The sequence below is a fragment of the Mauremys mutica genome, chromosome 10, assembly GCF_020497125.1.
Source record: "Mauremys mutica isolate MM-2020 ecotype Southern chromosome 10, ASM2049712v1, whole genome shotgun sequence".
Taxonomy (NCBI): Eukaryota; Metazoa; Chordata; order Testudines; family Geoemydidae; genus Mauremys; species Mauremys mutica.
Window position 1 is genome coordinate 2610847 of NC_059081.1, and position 21258 is coordinate 2632104.

Sequence of the window (21258 nt, forward strand, 5' to 3'; positions counted from 1 at the left end):
GCAGCTGCTCTAGCAGGACTGTGACTCCTCGGCCGGGCATGGCTGGGGCTTGGGCAGCGCCAGCGAGGGGCGGGTAATCTCGGCAGGGGAGCGCGGACATGCCGCAGGCAGGAGCTAGCTAGGAAGTCCAGAGTGCACAAACTCTCTGGAACTGCTCCGCTTTGAGCCCAGCCAGCAGGCGCAGGGAGGGGGTTAGACGTGAACCAGAAGCAGGGCAGCGTTTCCCTGGAGGTGTCTGGGCACCAGAGCTTTCCACCTAAGCCCACTCAGTGCTAGGCCGTAGGACCTGACAGCGGGTGGCTTCGGCCAAACACAAGATTAGGAGCCATCGCCGTGTTCCACTCATCTGAATGGCGCAGACAAGACACAAACAGCTCCTGCAACCAGGCGCAGACAAGACCGTGGGGTGGGTCTAGACACGGGACAGGTCAGGGAGACACCCACTTAAAACTGCCAGTATCCTCCCTGGAGCGGATTCACCTCCCACTCCCGAGGCTCCGGGAGCCCGAGGGCGCGCTTACCCGGCCTCCCGGCCCTCCTGCCTGCGGACGGCCCCTCTCTGATCCCGCACTCAGAGATCAGACCGGAGCAGTGGTGCTTTGGGTTTGTTTTTTTATTAAGTTTAAGTTACAAAACAGAAGCATTTTTAAGTCGCGTCAAGGCGGGGATGGAAAAAATGAGACTCTCTGTTATAAAACCAGAGCCCGGGGTAAGGGAGGGAGCCTGGCGCTCTGCCCCCGTTCCGCAGGGCTGGCCGCAGGCTGGGGGAGGAGAGGCCTGGAGGGGGTTAAGACACTGTTGGCACAACATGGCCGACAATCAGCAAAAAGGGACAAAGCTTCTCCGCGAGGAAGCATGAGATTTGGCTGCTTGGTGCCGCGGCCAAGCCCAGCTCTCACTGCGGGGTGAGGGCCTGGCAGTCACCGGGGGCCCCGGCTTCTGGCCTTGCTGGCCAAGTTACGGCCAACCTGCCTCCCCGCTCGGTTCAGCGGGAAAAGCTGGCCTGTCCCTCCCCACGCAGGCAGGCGAGCGCCTTCACTGCTGCCGGGCCGGGGAGAAGGGGGACGGGCAGGAGAGCCAGAGCCCTTGTGTATGGAGGCAGCCTTGAGGCCTGGCACCCCAGAAAAGCTGACGTCCCTGGAGCCCTTGGCACCTGCCTGAAATGGCTCCGGCCGCCCAGAGGCAGGATCTCCTCGTTCGGTTCAATGGGCTTTGGACAGCAAAGCGGCCGAGCTAAGACGTTCACGAGCTGCTGCCTCAGCCGGGCCAGCAGCGCGGGCTTTGAACCCAGCTCCGGCCTGCCGGCAGAGGGCAGCGCTAGGAGGTGCTGTGCTTCAGTCCAGGGGACGCCGGGCAGCCAGTTCACGGTGCTTCGAGGGCAGCAGTCCCAGCGGCTGAACCGCACAATTTACAGCCCAGGAACGCTGCCCTGCTGCCACCTCCACCCCCAAGGAAGGGCCACAACCCAGGAAGTCAAAACCTTGGCCACCTGGCTTAACTGCACGTTCTCTCCCTTCCCTCGCTCCCCCAGCCAGCGGAGCGCAGATGGGCCTCGCTCCAGCCATCGCCCTTCGCAAACGGAAACCAAAGCCCGGGCAGGCAGCTGCAGCAGCCGGACACTCAGCCAGAGAAGCTGCTTCACGTCAGACGGGGAGAGAGCTGCCCCCTGGGCGAGACGCAGCCGGGTCGCGCTCTCAGGAGGGGATAAAACAACAGGTCAACTTTTATTGAGCTCGCTCGTCTAACAGACTTGTAAACGGTGAGAGTGACAAGGAATGCGAGGGAGGCAGCCCGTGCCCCACGCGCCGCCGGCACGGAGACTGCGCTACGGGGAAGAGTCCACGGCCAGCACGGCCCCGGCAGACGCCAGCCGAGCTGGAAAGAGGCGGTGCTTGGCTTTAAGCTGCGGTAACAGTATGTGCTGGTGTCACAATCCCCCTGCGGCCGGGGGAGCGGGCCTGCTGGCTGGAGGCCGGCCTGCGCCCCAGGCGGTTCTGGAAGAGGTCATCGGTTCCTGGTTCTCTGTAAACCTGAGCTGTTCCTCCCTGGTGCCCCGCCCCCCGCGGGTGTCATTGCGGGGGCAGGGGGATGCCCCTGGGGTCGGTGACCTGACCCTCCTGCAGGTTCTTGACGAGCTGTGCCAGCCAGCGCTTGGTGGTGGTGTCGTCCTTCAGCACCTGGGCGAAGGTGGTGTCCTTCAGCTGGTCAGGAAGGCACTGTCTGAGAGCCTCTCGTGCCCTACATCAGGAGACAAGAAACAGGGGGACCAACAAATAAACTCACATTGACAAGAGGGGAGCTGGCCCCCTGCTGGAACGTTACAGCCTGGGAAACTCCCCGCCCCGAGCTCCCTCCTTCCCCAAACCCAAGAGCCCCAGGCAGATCCCCCACGTTAAAGGGAACTGACCCAAGGGCCCCCGCCTCCGTCCCAACACAACCCCCTTCCAGACACGAGGGGGGCGGCACGTCTGCCCAGGAAGCCGAGTCAGAGGCTTCGGAGCCTGCCCAGCGAGGGACGGAGTAAATGCCAATAAGCTAGCCGGAGCCGTGGCCCCTCATTACTCCACGAGCCCTTTGCAGCACTTCTCCGTGTCACCCGCCGGCACAGCCCCAGAGGAGCGAGGCGGGGCTCACGCAGCGGCACCGGCCCTGGTCCCGACGGGGTCAAGTCGCACTGGGACAGCTGTAATTTATGACCATTCAACCCACGTTACCAGAGTCGGGCAGAGCCCAGCTGGGGGAGCTGGCGGGTCGGCAGGTGCTGGGGGAGCTCAGAGGCCTGGAGCGAGAAAGGCCCCAAGGCTGACCGAGAGGCAGACACACGGACGATGGACCGGCACTTCCAGCGAGGGGGGGAAGCACCCCAAGAGCCCCTGAACACTCCTAAAATGTTTACCTTGGGTTATCGGAAAGGCGAAGGTAGCAGCGGACCACGTGTTTCAACAGCCTTGCTGACGGCTCCTTGGAGAGCTGCAGGACCATCTTCCCCTGTTCAACAAAGGAGCGGCGCCGGTTAGAGAAACGGGCTTTAGAGAAAGGACTGGGAAGTTTTGTTTCATTCTCCCAGGACTGGGACCGGGTCCTGGCAGCCACCAAAGCAGAGATGACGGTGCCTGTTGGCAGGCGGATGTCATCTTCCCAGTCTAGCTCGTAACACTAACAGGAGATGACCCCAACTCAAACCAGGGCCAGTACTGCGGGGCTCTCTCCCACCAAGACCCATGGACCCAGATGTCATTATAGATTATATCTCCGGCCATTTCCTTCAAAACTTGATTAATTCATATTCAGCCCAGGACCTGCAGGAGTTCCACCTCCCTGAGCTTTGGGCCAAGGTTCAGGATGGAAAGCAGTTCCCAGGACTACGTTTCCAGCATCTGCTCACTCGGTTTGCCTATAGGTGACAGCATTCCACCGCCTTTGGAGCCGTGACAGAGGGGTAACGAATCTCTAATAAGCACTTGACAGAAATCTACATAATCCGACCTCAGACCCATTGGATATTAACTGATCTATGCTGCTAAAATAGCTCTTTTTGCAGCGTTTATGTCCCACCTCACTCCCCTTGCTGAGGGATCTTCCTTGGAGATTCTAACTGTGCAGGTCTGAGTCAGTCTATTCAGAAATATCAGCGATATGTTTTACACCCATCCCAGTAAGAGTTAGACGAGAAGCTGCCGGTGAATTTACAAAACTGACCATGGGAAGCCTGCATAGGAGAGACCCTTGGCAGCAGGTGCTCTCATGAGTAAACACAAGCTGGTTGCTCCAGCGTAACCCCTTTAGTAAGCGAAGGCAGCACCAATCCTACCAATATCATGGCGACATGAGAAAACCGCTCATAAGTCTGGCAGATATACGCCAATCCTGTATCATCGAGGAGGATCTTCTGTAGAATAAACGTAGCAACCTGGAACAGAGCAGAGAAATCACTCAACCAGCTGCGCCTGTAACGGACCACGTCCTGTTTGTTCTTCTGACAGCAACCCCAACCAACTGCACAACGGACACGTGCCAAGAGCACCAAGTATTTCAACAGGGGGGGCTAACAGGTTTACTCAGTTTCAAACCAGAAGGAACAGTTGGCCTTTACACAGCACATGGAATTCACTGTGAAGGGGAGAAAGGAACAAACAGATTAGGACCCACCAACTCAAAGGGGCACCAGACCCTGATCTGAACAACAGATGCAAAACCTGCAGACATCTCTCCACCGCTACAGAGATCTACACCCCACAACTCAGCTTTCAGGATCCCTGGGCGCTACACATACCTATCACAACATGTGACGCACCTCACCCAATGCCCCACCAATGACGACGTGGATGAAATCAATACTCCCCCATATAACCTTGCACAGAAAGATGATAAAAGACGGACACACCACGACCCCTCCGGGCGAACGCCTGTCACAAAGCGATCGCTCTCTATCTGACCTACCAGTCCCCGGCCTCAAAGGAAACCCACAGAACACTTTCAAAAGACGAGCCTGGGAGCTCCAATTCATAGACTCAGAATATCAGGGTTGGACGGGACCTCAGGAGGGATCTAGTCCAACCCCCTGCTCAAAGCAGGACCAATCCCCAACTAAATCATCCCAGCAGGGATTCATAACTTTGCTAGGCACTAAAAATCATGGTCTTAATAAAGACACTGGATTTATGGCTTGTTACCACAATCTGTAACCCACTAACCTCTCTTTTTTGTCCTATGACTGCCTGGGTGTTAATGGGTGACTTCACCTTGAACGTACGTCCCTCCGAATGTGTGTGAATAACTTGTGTTAAACCCTTTGTTTCACCTCGTATTTAGCTGCAGCCCCTTTCCCAGACCCGAGGAAGAGCTCTGTGTAGCTGAAAGCTTGTCTCTCCCACCAACAGATGTTGGTTCAATAATGGATACGACCTCACCTACCTTGTCTCTCAAATATCCTGGGGCCAACACAGCTACAACAATGCTCCAAAGGGAAGAGAGGCAGATACAACAGCTGGATAGCAATGAAGGGCTGTGCTGAGTCGTACGTTCACTAAGGCTGTGTCTGCACTACAGCTGTACGGACGCCGCTGCGCCGCTGTCAGATCTCTCATCCAGCTGGTCTACGCTGGCGGGACAGAGCTCTCCCGTCTGCATCATTAAACCACCCCCAACGAGCGGCGGGAGCAGCTCGCCCGCCGACACAGCGCTCTGCACAGTGATGCTTATGCCAGCGTAACTTAGATCGCTCGGGGGATGGAATATTCACACCCCTGAGCGATGTAAGTTTTGCCAACGTAAGTTGTAGCATGGACATGACCTAACAATTACTGCCAGGCAACCCGAGGTAATGGGCAATTCAGACCAGTCAACTGTCGAGTAGGGGAGACAGAGAGGACCCTGCTTAGCCATATACAACCTTGCCCAGCTGGCTTGTGGTTTTCATCTCAAGTGTTACACAGCCAGGCTGCCTCTCTAGAAGAGATGTTTTAATCAACCACCAGTGACTGGGTTAGGTACAGGGTTGACGGAATACAATTCTCTGCAGAGGATGACGGTGGATAACATCCAGCTCCGATCTTCAGAGCAACATTTTTAAAGGCGATGAAGGGATCAGCAATTGCCCCTGTCGTTTTGTGATGTCAAGTTGCAACAGGGGGAAGTTCAAACTAAGTGGTAAGATCTGCTGCGTGCAGGGACATGAACATAACACCTGGGAAACGGCCAACAAAAACAAATCACTTCATTCAACTAAAAGCAAATACCGTTTTGGAAAGTTCGCTGCCAGACTCCATGATGCGCAAGCAGAGGGGGATAATTTCTGTTGTCAACAAAAAGTTTATCACTTCTTGCTCATCCGTCTTCACCAGGGCCCCTAAAAACAGACAAAAGAGCTGCAGATTTTAATCACTCTTGTCTTTGAAAGAGCAGCCTGAGCTAGGGGGCAAAGATTTATACGACCACAGCGATGAGCAGAACGCAAGCACCGCTCGGGTTTGTCCAGCACAACGGGAGACTCTGGGCAACGCCCGAGTACCAAGCAAGACTCTCTGAATGGTTACGGAGCCATGGCTCAAGCAGCAGCCGTATCCCCAATTCGGCTTCTCAAACCGCTACCACCTGGTGGGGACAACCCTTTGGCTTCCTAGCACCTGCTTTGCCGAAAGCGGCCCACCCACTCGCTTGTGTGGAACTTAAGAGCCATTAACCGGGGTCATGGTCAGCTGAGGGGGCTGTCCAGTCCCATGGCACCCGGGTGGATCGAGCTGACTTGCAGCAAGAAGCAGGAGGGGTTACTGGGAATGAGGTGCACATCTCACTGGAAAAGAGGAAAGCGTTGATGCTGCCAAGACTAGGGGGAACGCTACCTTCATCGCTCACTGGCTGTGCCCCCTCCCCTTGCTTTTCTCTGTCTGACTTTACACTGTTTGCTTCACGCGTCAGGGATTGGACCATTTCTCTATGAAAACCAACTAGCACATTGGGACCAACATGCCAAGCGACGCACACACACAAAAACAGGAAGAGAAGATGGCTTCATGCAACACTGAGTGACCGAAAGGTCCCTGGAAGCTGTGCTCCAAGCCTCTCCAAGGCACACATCCTCCCCACGCTGCGCACGGGGGTGCAGACTGCTTCTCTGAGCCAGTATCTGAGTCGAGAACAGTGTGACTGGCACGGGAACGTGCTGCATAAACCGGTGCCTGTACTCAGCCCGGGGTTTTAAAGGGGGCACTGTGCAGCCAGTGCAATCCTCATGCTGAATCTGCTGACGTTTCTGGCTGGGGAACTGCATCGGTTCAGCAGAATGAAGCAAATATGCCATTTTTTAAAAGGCAGGTAAAGGCTAAGCTTTGTCTCCTCCCAGCAATAAAATAAACCCGATCTGAATCGTACCATCAGTTGACCACTGGCGACCTTTATGAAAAATGAATGCATCTCAGAGACGCCATCTTAATGGCCCACTTACTGTGCTGGGTTAGAAAGCTTTTAGGAAAAAAATAATCTAGAGGAAAAAAATAGGGGGAAATGACACCCAAGTAAATTCATGACAAGAAAATGGAGAAAACTCTGGAAGTTTGGCCCCTTCAGTATTTACTTCTCTTGACAGGCTCAGCTTGTAGCTGAAGAAACAGCAGCTTCACTGTTCCTGCAAGTGAACTCCCCTCCTGCTCTGAGGCCAGAACTTCCCAATGGAGCCAATGTTTCTTGTGCCAAACCAAGACGCGGCTTAGGCGCATGCGATCGATACATCAGCCATGCACTTGCATTTGGTGTGACAAACCCACTGACACACAGACTTGATCTACACATTTCTCACTAGTAGTCATGCTGGTACTACTAGCTCTCCGCACAGCGATGGGAAGTGAGACATTCTCACATAACTCAGAAGATCACGTAGGGAAGGACAGCACCAGTGATTTACGGTGCTGCTACACTAGAGGCATGGGATGAGTGGCCCATAGGAAAGGAGGAGCCGGTGCTCCCAGCGTTTGAACGGCTGCTTACCAATCACTCCAAGGCTGGTAAGCCGCAGGTATTCAAATGGACGAGTCTTGCTAACTGTGTGCAAGAAGGGATACAAGAAGAGAGGGATGTGAGCTGCAAGGAAGGCTGACCTGGAAGAAAAGGCAGAAGACACATTGAACATACACCATGAAAAGCCAAGAGGGCTAAGCAGCACAATCCAGTAACGCAGCGTGGTACATCTGCCTCCGCCTGACCAGACATTAACACCCATCGCTTTGGGCGGCCGGCAAAGTACCCTCCTTTTACAAATGGAGAGCGGGGAAGTGACATGCTCAGTGCAGGACGGGCAGGCAGGTGATGGGTCACAGGTACCGCTCCCAACAGGCTAAGGATCACACATATCCACATTTCTGTATTACCCCATCTCCCCATCCTGATCTGCTTCTTGTCTCAGCCACGTAACAGCTGATCTTGTAGGCTGCAGATGCTTTGGTGCAGTGACTTATTTACTAGGTGCATGCCCAGCCCCCGGCCCAATGGGACCTCAATCTGCTTGGCCTCTAGATACTACTACACTATAAATATTGCACAAGACCAACCGTCACCACAGCACTCAGCAGCCCTGGCGCCCAGCCCCAGAACCCATTTCCGAGGATGGGCTGGAAAAGGATTCTGACTGTGGGAAGTCCCCAGAGGAAGAGGTTCCCCTGTTGACATACCATTTCCCAAGGCCATCCCAGGGGAGCTCTCTCTGCTGAAGGCACAGGACTGCGTTCAGAGTAAGGAGACTCCACCCTTCTTGAGTTTTCACATTTTTATGAAGTTATAATGGAATCCAGTGAAAAATCTGGACTGTTTCCTTGTAGACTGGCTTAAGGAGCAGTGCTGTTAAAGCTTGTTTGGCAGAGGCTGAAAGACATTCTGCTTATCCACAGGGAGAACGGAAACACGAGAGGACATGGCCATTAGGCCGGATTTCTTCTGGGTTTCAGGCACAGGTCTTTAGGGCGAGCACCTGGATTATTCCTTTCCTTGGCCGAACAACAGGGACAATGAGGCCCTAGGGTACTGGAGGGGCAGTGTTCTCCAGCAAATACGGCACTTGACTGGGACTCCAGACCTGGCACTTCCACTGACCTGCTGAGTGACTCTGGGACATTTTCCCAGGCGGTGCCTCTCTTCCTCCCACCCGCTGTCTTCTCAAAGTACACTGCAAGCTCTTATCAGGTGCTCCCCAATCTCAGCTGGGTGTCTTGGGGAGACCACATCTTAGAGATGGGGGTATTTAAGGAAACCTCAATACGCAATGTCCTATGTTTGGGGCTTCCGTAACGCTGCATGCAAAGATCCCCAAAGGAACCAGTGACAACACAGTGCTGCTGTCTATCATCTAGTGTCACCTGCACGCTGCCTTTAACGTGGAGGCAGTACAAAGCACGTGCCCCTTGCCCAGAGTAACACAAAGCAAACGATTTACACAGCCCGACACAGTTTGCAGGACCTCGAGGCTAACCAATGTGACTGATGACATTTACCTGGTTTCCGGATGCGACGCGACGCACTGCAGGAGTGCCAGAGCATTGCAGACGCGGTTAGATTGATGGGCTGTCAGGGTTGGCGGGTTGATTGATGGATAAATATTTACAATTTCCTAAGAAAGTTAAACAAAGCAAAATTAAAGGAGAAAACTGGACCAAGCTGCAGAAATACATTTGCCTGATAAGTGGCTGCAAGTGCCAGAGAGATGGCTGCCTTCTATTTGCCACATCACTGCTGCAAGCATCATTTTAAAAGGAAGTTATGTAACCCAGGGAACACAAACTTTGCCCAACTGAGGGCTGCACCGTGCAAATTGCCAGGTATCAAGGTGATGCATCTACTTTGCATGTAATTAAGCAGATTACAACTGCCCTTAATTGTTGGTTAGATACTATGGTATCTATGGTTAAATACTGATGGTTAGATACTGATGCCCTGGAAGTACCAACAAACAACAGCGGCGCAGTTCACTGTGCCTAGAATCCCAGCATGCAAAGCTCTATCCTGATCTGGGATATGCTGGGACCCCTGGTCTCCCTGAAGCAAAGCCGCTATGGGTACCAAGGATGAACTGCATGAGCACAGGGGGCAGTTATAAGGACGTGAGTGAGGAGGAAAAGTCTGACCCAAGCCGGTCCATTCTAACATAAGCGCTTTCTGACTTTCTTCCCTTGCTCCACGCGTATGCTGACTGGAGTTTCTCAGTGCCCGTCCCTCTTATTTTAATTTAATTCCTCAAAGGAAACCCCCAGGTCTCATTCTCAGAGAGGCAAGCAGCAGCTGTGGCACGTGTTGGAGTGCTGACAAGGTGAACAGGGAGGGACGTGCGTGTTTTTATTCAGAAGGCTTTCTTGCAGTAGGAAGGGTTAAGCGACAGAGAGGTAACTCAGGAAACCCAAGAGACGCCACATCACCGAGCGCGCTCTCCCGGTCACCCACGCAGCACCCGAGCATCATTTCAGGTGCAAAGGCAAAGCACCCACCTGCAGAAGAGCCGCAATTGTGCCAAATGAGTGCCATAGCATTGGGGCCAGGTCAGGGACTGATTCACGCTTCTTACTCAGCTCCAGCAAGGCATTCTCACGGGTCTCAGGGCTGGACAGCTCATTAATCCACTGATAGATCTTCTCTCTATCCACCTGAGCCAGTGCTGTCGGCACAGGCTTGAGGGGAGACAATAAAAGGGATAAGGACATTGTGGTTTTATCGGATTCAAACCAGACCCTTTTCACTTTGAGAGAGACAGATGAAGCCAGGCAGTTAATGCAACCTCAATTAGAGGAGGGAGAAAGCAGCAGACCTGCTTTTCTAATAGTGTTCTGGATACAGATAATGGTCTCAGTTCAATGCTCATCATTTCACCTGCCACGAAACATGGACAGGTGGCTTTGCTTCATGGAATAAATCTATCGCTACTGTAGTTTCTCTGTATCCTCTGGCAAAATGTTATCTAGCAACTTCCCTCAGCAACATTCAGTGAATCGCATGACTTCACATCTATACAAGCAAAAGACTAAGACAGGTTATTTTTCATTCTTTTTCCAGTAGAAAACTGTGCTATATCATGGCGCCAACCCTGTCTACATTAACTAGACCCTGCACTCAAAGTGTAAGCATAATAAAAATGTATTTAAAGGAGTACTTAAGACATGTTCGTTTAGAGTCCACTGTTTTTATACCCCCATCAAGCTCAAGACAGCAGCTTTTCAACACAAGCGACACTCACTCAAAACTACATTAAAATAAGTGTCCCACATACATGAAAAAAATTCTGATTATTTCATCAACCTCCACATGGTACAACAGGGCATTTAAAAAGTATTGCTAGAGAGATATTGTGCTACCACTAGGTGTTGCACAAATCCATCTTTCTTGTGTCCCCAAGAACGTCAGTCTCTTCCCTAAGTATACACCTCTACCCCGATATCACGCTGTCCTCAGGAGCCAAAAAAATCTTACTGCGGTATAGGTGAAACCACGTTATATCGAACTTGCTTTGATCCGCCGGAGCACTGCTTCGAATTCGTGTTATATCGAGTCGCATTATATCAGGGTAAAGGTGTATATCTTAAAGGGAACCCCTTATTAATTTGCTTTGTGGGAAAAATCCTTTCCAGAATAAGACAGAGAGAACTGAATCTGTACCCACACTCAGGTAATATTTTTAAGATTAAGCATGGGAGTTTTTAAAAGATATTTCCATACCCACTTTCCCACAAGATCAGTGAAAGTAACATCTTCAGTGAGTTCTCAGGTAGAAAAGAATCACATTGGGGAATCTAGGATTTTAAGATCTCTCTGATTTCCTTTACAGAGGAGCTAAACTTTCATTAGAAAACAAAGTCTCATGCCTTTTCAAATGCTCTTTACAACAGCAACATAAACTAATGCTCTGCTGCTCTATTAAAGTGACAATCTGGTAGTTTAGGTTGAAAATTCAGGTTTACCTAGATATGAAATAGGACTATTTTCTTGAAGTTTAGACCAAGCAGTTACAGTGTATTTAGATTTAAGCATCCCCTTGCAGTGTCCTCTGCAACTCCAATCTTGCACAAGAACTAGGAAGTGAAACCAACTACAGTAGTGCCAGAAGTGAAACAGTACAACAGGGACCAATCTTTACAGAACTTTGGAAGTTGGAGACGAGAGATGCATATTAGGGTTCATCTAATTCTTTGGGATACCATTCCACAGCCTCACGTCTCAATAGCAGCAAGTGTTTCCTTATCTTTAGGTCAAGTTTTCCCCTCTTAATTTCATCCCCTGGGCTCAGTTATATCTCATGCACATTCTAACTCAGGGGCAGGCAAACTTTATGGAGGGGCCACATCGAGTTTCCGAAATTGTATGGAGCGCCGGTTATGGAAGGCTGTGCCTCCCCAAACAGCCAGGCATGGCCTGGCCCCCACCCACTATCTGACCCCCCCCTGCTTCTCACCCCCTGATGGCCCCCCCAGGACTACTGCCCCATCCAACCCCCCCACCCAATTCCCTGTCCCCTGACAGCACCCCCCCCCCGGGACCACCCGCCCCATCAATCCCTCCCTGTCCCCTGACCACCCCTGGACTCCCCCCACCCTATACATCCCTCCCTGTCCCCTAAGCACCCCCACCCCCCGTTGCCCCATCCAACCCTTCCTCTCATTCCTGACTGCTCCCCTGGGACCCCTGCTCCCATTCAACCCCCTGTTCCCCACCCTCTGACTGCCTCGACCCCATCCACACCCCTGCCCCCGATCACCACCGTGAACTCCCCATCCCTCTATCCAACCCCCCTCCCCCCGCCCCCTTACCGCGCCGCCTGGAGCACCGGTGGCTGGTGGCGCTACAGCCGTGCCGCCCAGAGTACCAGGACAGGCAGCTGCACCGCCCGGCTGGAGCCAGCCCCACCACCGCGCAGCACAGAGCACCGGGTCGGGCAGGGCAGCTGCAGAGCCACAGCCAGGCAAGAGCTCACAGCCCGGCCTCCCAGAGCATTGGCTGCGGGGGAGGGGGAACAGTAGAGATGGGGCTGGGGGCTAGCCTCCCGGGCCAGGAGCTATGGGGTCGGGCAGGAGGCCCATGGGCCAGATGTGGCCCGTGGGCCATAGTTTGCCTACCTCTGTTCTAATTCTTCTCCACCCTGGGTATTTATGCTATTAAAAATCTGTAGACTTAATAACCTCTTGCTCTTATTCACTTAGGAAAGTATTTGTTTAGTGATACTAGATTATCTGTATATGTCAGACACAGTCAATCCCTGCCCTGCAAAGCTCACTACACATTTTAACTCTTCATCTTTCCTTGAATCAATCCTTCCGGTCCCCTCTCCTCTCTCCCTGTTTTCCAGATACTTTTTCAGAACCTCAAACCAGGGCATTTCTTGAATGGTGAAGAGTGACATTTATTCTGTTGCAAGAATTAGAAGTGTAATCTTGTTAGCATCGCCTATAACAGAGCTTAGAAATACATGGTAAACTGGAAGGTCTAATTTGTGTTTGTTTATGATGACTGAATGACAAGCCCTTCAACAGCTAAACATTCAGGTCTATTTTGCTACACATATTGGAAAGTTCAGTTCAAGTTAACAGTTCAAATGTGCAAAAAGAACTAGGGTACTTGTGGCACCTTAGAGACTAAGAAATGTATTTCAGCCTAAGCTTTTGTGGGCTACAGCCCACTTCATCGGATGCACAGTTCAAATATGCTGACTCCTGAGCAATGCATGCACAAATGTATAGTGTCCAGTGCCTTCCTAAGAAAGAATCAAATTTCTCCCCACAGACCCTACAGATTCCCATCTGGTACTTTTCCCTGAAAGTCTCATTTATTTTTAATGTAGTCACTGATAAAATATTCTAATTTTTTTTTTTTTTTTTTTTTAAGGTTCACAGTCTCATTCTCCCTCCATAAGATCTTGGGGAATGTCAAATGCTCTATGTAAATATTGCAGCTACTTATCAATGATCTTACTAAACGCCCTCTGTTGCACCTCATGTATGAAAGAGTGATGTCATAGCTGTCTTAAAGCACCACGCACTGAGCGCTTGTGAATCACTGAAGAGCAGTGTCCCTGCCAAATTGCAACTCTGACAATTACATAACAAACTTGATTTAGCCAATTGGAGACGACTTTAATTAAGCAACTGCCGCCCCCCCCAAAGCATTCTGGGTAAAAAACATTGATTAACACACAATATTGCCTAATTGTTTGTGTTTTTCTAACCATATTGTTAGATAATCAACCTGATAACACCCAAATGAACCTTTATTTAACAATGACCTAGCAGGGGTCTGATTCATTTGTATTTTCACTCTCCTGCTTCTATTTCAAGTTTTCTGTCGTTTATTGTTTTTGCTCCATTCTCTGGACCTCACATCTATTATCTTACGCCCCTTTCAGATTAGCATCTAAATGCAGGCTCTGCCAGCCGTCTCACTATGGAAATGGCCAGTGCTCCGCCTTATTACAGTTTTGTAACAACAACTTCTTCCAATCTAAAAAATAAAAATACCTGTTTATAGGCCCAACAGCCTTGCCTAAGGATAGTGTTATGTACCGCAGCCATCAGTACCTTGCAGAGACGGCTGCATTTCAGGCCCCATTTACATTTCTATATATCAGTGCAGGTTGGTGGACAGTGAACACATTTCATCACAGTTCACAGAGCACATATTTATTGGAGACTTTTTAAATTAGCGCTCAACAACTTCCTCTCCATTCACACCAACCCCTTGTTTTTATTAAATGACTGTTTAAAAACGGTTTCTCACAAGGAAGCCTCATGTACAGCTGGGGGCTTAATGGGAGGCACAGCAATCCCTTATCCACTATAAAAAAAAAGGAGAGACTCACATTGCTCTAAAAACGTAAGGAAGGATTAAAACAGTTATAAACCTTCTGCTTTCACCCTTTCGTGCTCTACAAATGTATTTAGTCCAGGAATGAATATTTACAACCACTGCCTAGGAAAGCTAAAGGCTGCTCGAATTAGATACCGCTAAGTACTTGAGTGACTCACATTTGTTTCTGTTTTAAGCCCGACTAGTACTTGCAGTCAATGAATTTCAAACACCCCTGCAGCTTGATCTCACAGCAAAGCACCCGGGCGCGCACACGCCGCGGCGAAGACTCGGTTCCGCTGAGTGTCAATCAACTCGAGGAGGGATTTTTAACCCGGGGAAGCCGCACGCGGGAGGTCGAACTCAACGCTCCAGAGCGGGGCTGAGGCCACAACGAGCCTCCCCCGCTGCGCTGCGCTGCGCACAGACCTGCCCAGGGATACGCCGGGCCCGGCCCGGCCCGGCCCAGGAGACCCGCCGCTCGGGGGGGGGGCGGGTTCTGCGCTGCCTCACGCAGCAGGTCGGAGCAGCGGATCCCGCGGGGCCCCAGGCTGGGCCCCCAGGCGGTCGCAGGAGAGGCGGGATTTATCCGCCAGCGGCGCGGGGGAGGGGGGAGCAGCGCGGGGGGGGAAGAGTCCGGCGGGAAGAGAAGGGGCGGCGCCGGCGGCGACTCCCCCCCGGGCTGAACGGGGCACCAGGCCGGCCGGGGGGGCGGGGGAAGGAGTTCGGCGGGAAGAGAACGGGGGGGCGGCGGCGGCGGGGACCCCCCCCCGGGGGGCTGAACGGGGACCCGGCGCCGGGCGGCCGCAGGGGCGGGACTCACCGCGGCCGTGGCCAGGCTGTGCATGTTCGGAGCCGCCGCTCGCGCCGCCCAGGGCCGGGATCAGGAGGCCGCCGCCATGGGGCCCAGGCCGCCTGCGCGCCGCCGTGACCCCTGCCCTGCGCCCTCTCACCCCGTCACGTGCGCTGAGCGCGCGGAGGCCGCGCGCGCGGTGGATTCTGGGGCTGGGAGCGGTCCGTGTCCGGGGGATGCGGAGGGTTCGCCCCGCGCGTGCTCCGCGGCGTGGTGACGTGCCCGCGCTGTGCGTGCGTGTCTCGCGCGGGGACTCTCGCGCTGCTGCCCGCTTCCCGCCATCTGCCTCCTCCCCCCCCGCCCCCCGCGTCTCCCTGAGGAGCGAGGGAGCGAGCGCCGGCCGGGCCCGGCGGGGCCTCGGGACACAGCGAGCGGCAGGTAGGGGCGGGGGGGAGCCGGGTAGGGGCCATAACCCCCCCCAGACACAGACACGGGGAGCCCCGGCGCCCCCCGCCCCCGCGCGGAGCCCCGGGCTCGCTCCCCGCCCCTCCCCCAGGCTCACGGGGAGCCCGGGCCGCTGCCCTGTCCCAGCCGGCGGCCCCCTCGTCGGGCTGCTCCCCTCGGTCCTGGCGGCTCCGCTCACCCGCCAGGGGCCCGGCCCGCTCCCGGCAGCCCCCTGCTCGGCCCGGCGTTGCTGTCCCGCCCCGGGCCCCGCTCGCCCCCAGCCCCGCCTGCCCCTCGCTGTCCGGTGGCGACACTGAGCCGGAGCCACCCGCCGGGCGGTGGTGGGGGGGGGCGGCCCCTGGCCCGCGCGCGGCGTTGCTGGGAAGGGGCAGGCGCCCGCAGCTGGCGGCGCCGGCGGTAATGGGTCGGCCTGTCTCCCTGGCAGAGCTCGCATCGCTCTTCGGGAAAGAGAGCGAGCCAGCGAGCCCCCGAGCCAGCCCCCGAGCGAGCCCCTGCGGCCTCGGAAAGCGGGCCGGGGCAGAACCCGTTTCGCTGTCTGAGGGCCGGAGGAGCTGGGAGTCTGTAGATTTCGGTCTTTCCCCCCATTGGCCTGGCGACATTGTTGCAAGAAAGCTCGAGGGGAGCGGGGCGAGTAAGCGGCAACAGAGAGTAGCAGCCAAATGCTTAGGTACTCGGCTGTAGCCATGGACAAGGGTCTGGTCTGTGGGTGTATTTACACTAGACTTTCACTTCGTATTTCCCTCCAGTGCAGCTCTGGACGTGCCAGTGATGGAGGAAGCACTGGTTTTGACTAATGGGTATAACCTTGCTGAGAGCAGATCTAGCCGACACCTGTATCTTGTGTCTGTTGGCATCTCCTACCATTGCTGTCACTAGCAGAGCAGTGACGGAGAGAGGAAAAAGTCTGCACTAGGGAAGGGTGGTGGAATGCAACTTCTTCCTCTTGTGTTTTTTGGATAAACGGTATCACTTTTCATGGAATTTGTGTCAGGGTTAGTGACGAAAGAGCAGGTTGAGTAAGGCACTCTGCTATGCATATTGCTGCTGACTAACCTTCATTGCAGAAACACCTTCACTGTCTTTAAAGAAACTCCCTTAAAACTATATTGTTCAAACTTGAACTATTTTGACCGTGCTACTTAGTTACTATACCTGGTGAGGATCCTAGGTTGTAATTAAGAATAGTGTTTTAGTCAAAAGTTAAATAGAAAACGGTGGTTGTATGTGAGTTCTTATTAAAAACCAAGGAAAGAAAAGCTTTTATTGGACAATGCCTCTCAAAACATGACATATTTACAGAATAATTTGTCATGTTATTTTAGCAATTTGTATTAGTGTTGCTTAGAAGCCTCATTCAAGTTGGAGTCTCATTGTACTATGCGCTGTACCAATGTAAAAACACAATCTGTACTCAAAAGTTTACAATCTAGACCAGTGACAAGATGCAACAGGTGATTGAGATGGAAAAATAGATGCGGTTGAGGTGACAATTCAAGTATGTAAAATACAAAGAATAAATTTTGTTACTAAAAAGCTGATTTCTCATTAGATGTTTTATTGTCTAATTTTGGAAACAAAGTGGTTTCCTTGAAAATTTTTTGTTGTTTTTTCTCCTCTACCCATCATCTTTCCTTGTCTTGTCTTAGCTAAAGGTGGATTTGTTATGGAAACTACATTCTTAGATTTGCAAGAGCTTTTGGTGTCTGTACTGAGTCAGCTCACCCACCGTTAAACATTTTTGGGGTTAAAGCAGAGGTCCCCAAACTGTGGGGCACACCCCGTGGCTGTGGCTTGGGCCAGCCCCCATGGGGGACAGGGAGGCAGAGCTACCCAGATCCAGCACTCAGTGCCCAGCTGTGGCCCCAGCCCTCTTACTCTTGTCCACATTTTCTCTCTGAGCCACGGCCTCACTCTCAGCCTCGGTGGAGGGGAAACGTGGACAGGGGTAAGGGGGTCATGACCCTGAAAAGTTTGGGGACCACTGAGTTAAAGTAATGCTGGCCAAATTGTGGAAGATTTCTTTATCTATGTTACTGTATTCTATTTTTTCACTATGCTATTCCTTATTTTTACACTTTACGCGGATATATTTGCCAGTTGCCAATTTTAATTTTCTTATTTTTAACAGGTTTAAAGGTGAAGTAAATTTAGTTAATCTGTTATAAGTTATTTATTTGTAAGAAAAATGGCTCCACTGAAGGTGCATGGACCTGTCCGGATGCGCAGCATACAAACTGGGATTACAAAATGGAAAGAAGGAAGCTTTGAAATTGTGGAGAAGGACAACAAAGTGAGTCTAGCGGTTCACTACAATGTTGGAGGAATTCCAAAGACATTTCAGGTACTCCAAATATCAAAGTGTTTTGTATGAGCAATGCGTGGATTGTTCCCTTTTGTGAACAGCTGTCATCTCCAAGACTACTAAGTATCATACAAACTTCCCTCTGTGGCTGTTCCTTGGTTTTCATTTCCAGAACACTAATCCTTTTGTATAACCATACTTTAAATTATTCAGGTGCATTGTTGGGTGGCATGCCAAGGCAGGAGTGAGCAAACCATTAATTGGGAAGAAATGAAAAAGCTTGAGACATGAAAGAAAATTACCAAACTATATAGTATCTAGCTTTTCTAATTACCTTTTTGAAACTCTGTTTGCTTATTTGATAAACTTTCAGAGCATGTATGTGAAGACTATTAGTCACCTACACCTTGTCTGCACTAGCACTTTTCCCAGTTGAAGTGCTGAAAATTCCCAGTGTAGACATACCCTTAGTCCAGGTGCAAGACTCTTCACTATTGTACATGGGCTACAATTCTGTCCAGTCTAGATGTTAAATGTGCCAAGAAACCTGACTTCCACCACTTCCCTTGGGAGACTTGATAGATCTCGCTGTCAGGAAGTCTCATATATACAGCCTACATTTTCCTTCTCTTATTTACATCCCATTCCTTCTAATTATTTGTGCCCCAAATGTTATGTCCAAACACACATGAAGATACAGTGTTTTTCCTGAAGAGCTTGCAATCTAAAAAAGACAAATAAAGTATAAAAGCATAAAAGTTGGGTTGGATCCAGTATGGCGAGTCCTATGTTTTCTATGTAAGAAAAAGATTAGCTTGGGTGATTCTTTGTCTAAGTGCTACTGTATATTTAATATCCCTAAGGATTGTCTGCCTTCTTACTTGATGAGTCCTGGGGGGGGAGGGGGTTTCCCTTCAGTGGATAGGGGGGATTTAATGGTCTAGAAAGGTACCTGCTGAATCTACATTAGGAACGGATGAGCAAAGTTGTGTATTAATGGCAGGGAATTTGTTTGGATTGATGAGATGAGTAAATCTAGTATCATGTGCTGCCAAAGATTTTAATGAGTATGTTGGTAGAAAAATAGACAGGGATCATGCCAAGGTGATAAGCAAAGTGTGTGCATTTAATTCTCAGCAATTTGGTGATATTCATGTATTGGAACAACAGTTCCTGTAACAGAAAACGCTGGGAGGAATTTTAGGCCCTTTATCTGTCTTCCAATTCAGATTAATCAGAAACCTCTTCATCTGCAGGTTTGGGTGACCCTCTTGTCATGTTATAGAGGCAAATTGAATTAAATCTTTCTCTCTCAAGTAGCTAGCAGCTCTTCATACTTGTAAACATGATAATTTGTTAGTGGTGCCTAGAGACCTCAGCTGGATTGGGGGCCCCTTTGTGCTAGCTAGATTCTACATATAGTAAAAGACAAACTTTGTCCCGGAGACTTTATAATCTAGTTTAAACAAAACACACAACTGGTGGCTGGAGAGAATGGAGGATGATGAAGACTATTATGTCTTCGGAGCTTTTTAAGTTGCAACAGGAGGTTTGACCTTGGATGGTGACATGATTGAAAATCTTCTCTGGTTTGCTTGTTTTAGGAGAAAGTGGAAAATTTGAAGGCCCCACTTGAATTCTTGCTGTACTGAAAGTTTTCAGTTAATTAAAAAAGCAAGGATTGGGCATAAAGGATGGTGGAAGGGTAGCTTCACCAAATGAAAAACTAATTACTGACTGAAGTAGATTGTCTATGCTAGAAACGTTACAGTGATGCAGCTGCACAACTTGGTTCCTGAAGATACCAAGAACTCTGTTTATTCATCTATTTAAAAAAGTTTTCCTCAACATACATGCAACCAAAAAAAATATAATTGGTCAGGTGACTTCTTGTAGCCAACCTAGCAGAAAGTGCGAATGAATATGTGGATTAATTAAGGAGGGTGATTTTTTATTTACGTTAACATTGTATTTGACTTGTTGCACTAGTAATTTTTTTACTTTATTTAAAAAAAAAGACACCAAGTTAAATAGATACTGAATATTCAGCAATCTTTTTATACTTACTGATTACCAAGCCAGTTTTTTTTCCAACTTGTCAAGAATTTTTACCTTTTGAGGGCTAAACTATATGAAAGTTTCTAAAAGTCTTGAGTTATTGAACAACAGATAAACATCTGAAAAAAAAATCTTGGTGAAAAGTTTCTTTAATTTTGATAACTCTAGCAGCTAAATGAAATTTTACTGAACTCTCATTCATTTAGGATTGAAAGAAACAAGAAATTTGAATCCAGTGAAGTAAGTTTCAGAATGTTGTAAACACTTGAAAATAGGGCCTTGTCAGTGATAGCGATAGTGTTGCCTTTTCTGAGTGGCATTTTAAAAATTCATTAACCATATTAACTTAAGGTTTAGTGATGACTCGTATGGAGGAGGGGGAAATACTTGTATTTAAGTACATTTTCTTTCTTTATAACTCTTGGACAACATAACTGGTTTTGAAGTTTTTTACTTTTATTGTGGAAGTACTTAAATAATTTAATTTCTTACAATGATCTATATTATAGTCACCTTTGATTTCTTTCCAGCTAAGCAATAACATTAAAACTGTGTTCTTACGACCAAATGGTGGAAAATTGTGTTGCCTGATGCTAACACTAAAGGATGCCAGCTTCCTGACTATTGATAAGGTACCATCTAAGGACGCAAACGAAATGAGGATGTATCTGGATGCAGTCCTCCATGACAGGGTTCATACTGGTAAGTGCAAAACAATGCAAATTGTGTTAATAGCAGGTTGGATAAAGATAAGATTCTGACTTAGTTTGTGTCAGTTCACCTTTGAGCATTTTGTCCATCTCTGACCATCTTCCCTTTTCTTAAAGCTGTTTATTCCTTGCATTGCTTTTGGTTGAATACTTTTTCTTCGGGCCATTGAACTCAATTTTATTTTAATGTTTATGTAACTTCCTTGCAAGGTTGGCATGCACAGTATTTAATTTATAAGTGTGTTGGTATTGTTTACCATTTTTAAAGACATGCACAGTTTCCTCTCCTTTCTCTGAACACTTGGGTTTTGTTGCACATTAAGTACACAGACCGTAGGAGAAAAATCGGTAAACATTTGCTTTTTAAACACATGCACTCCTGATATTGTATTATCTGCCAGGTATAGATTCTGGTTTTTACACATACATCTGGTGAATGTTTTGAAAATCTAGCCTTAAATTATTTATGACACAGAAAGCAAGGATATATAAAACTACAAGTAAACTAAATGGCGTGTGCATTTATTGTCAGCTGTGAAACCGTCTCAGGGATCTGGCAGCTTTGGAGGTGTTCTGGGCAGCCGGACAACCCAGAAGGAAGCTAACAGGCAATTTCCATATACTGA

At 50.1% G+C, this 21258-nt stretch overlaps 2 protein-coding genes across 8 annotated transcripts in view; one reads left to right on the plus strand and one right to left on the minus strand.

Annotated features, from left to right (window-relative positions):
- Nucleotides 1-602: 602 nt before the first annotated feature.
- CNOT9 (CCR4-NOT transcription complex subunit 9) lies at nt 603-15306 on the minus strand. Of its 5 annotated transcripts, none has more exons than XM_045031994.1 (8): nt 15128-15306; nt 9966-10145; nt 8979-9094; nt 7483-7592; nt 5739-5848; nt 3812-3910; nt 2897-2988; nt 603-2238 (listed from the first exon to the last, which is right to left on the minus strand). In XM_045031994.1, exons 1-8 carry the CDS (start codon nt 15149-15151, stop codon nt 2070-2072), a joined length of 900 nt encoding a protein of 299 aa, XP_044887929.1. In that variant the 5' UTR covers nt 15152-15306; the 3' UTR covers nt 603-2069. The 5 variants fall into 5 exon arrangements, with proteins under 5 accessions (XP_044887929.1, XP_044887930.1, XP_044887928.1 ...); XM_045031995.1 differs by lacking the exon at nt 15128-15306 and adding an exon at nt 14484-14699 and having other exon boundaries at nt 603-2244; XM_045031993.1 differs by lacking the exon at nt 15128-15306 and having other exon boundaries at nt 9966-10193.
- Nucleotides 14727-21258, plus strand: part of USP37 (ubiquitin specific peptidase 37) — a 54599-nt gene continuing 48067 nt past the window's right edge. For 2 of the 3 annotated variants that reach the window (XM_045031988.1, XM_045031990.1), the window contains exons 1-4: nt 15303-15535; nt 17691-17903; nt 20453-20624; nt 21165-21258. The exon at nt 21165-21258 is cut by the window's right edge and continues 7 nt beyond it. In XM_045031988.1, the coding sequence (XP_044887923.1) occupies nt 17748-17903; nt 20453-20624; nt 21165-21258 (422 nt within the window). In that variant the 5' untranslated portion in view covers nt 15303-15535; nt 17691-17747. Of the gene's footprint in view, nt 14825-15302; nt 15536-17690; nt 17904-20452; nt 20625-21164 lie in introns of those variants that run through there. The other variant, XM_045031989.1, reaches the window with a different exon arrangement.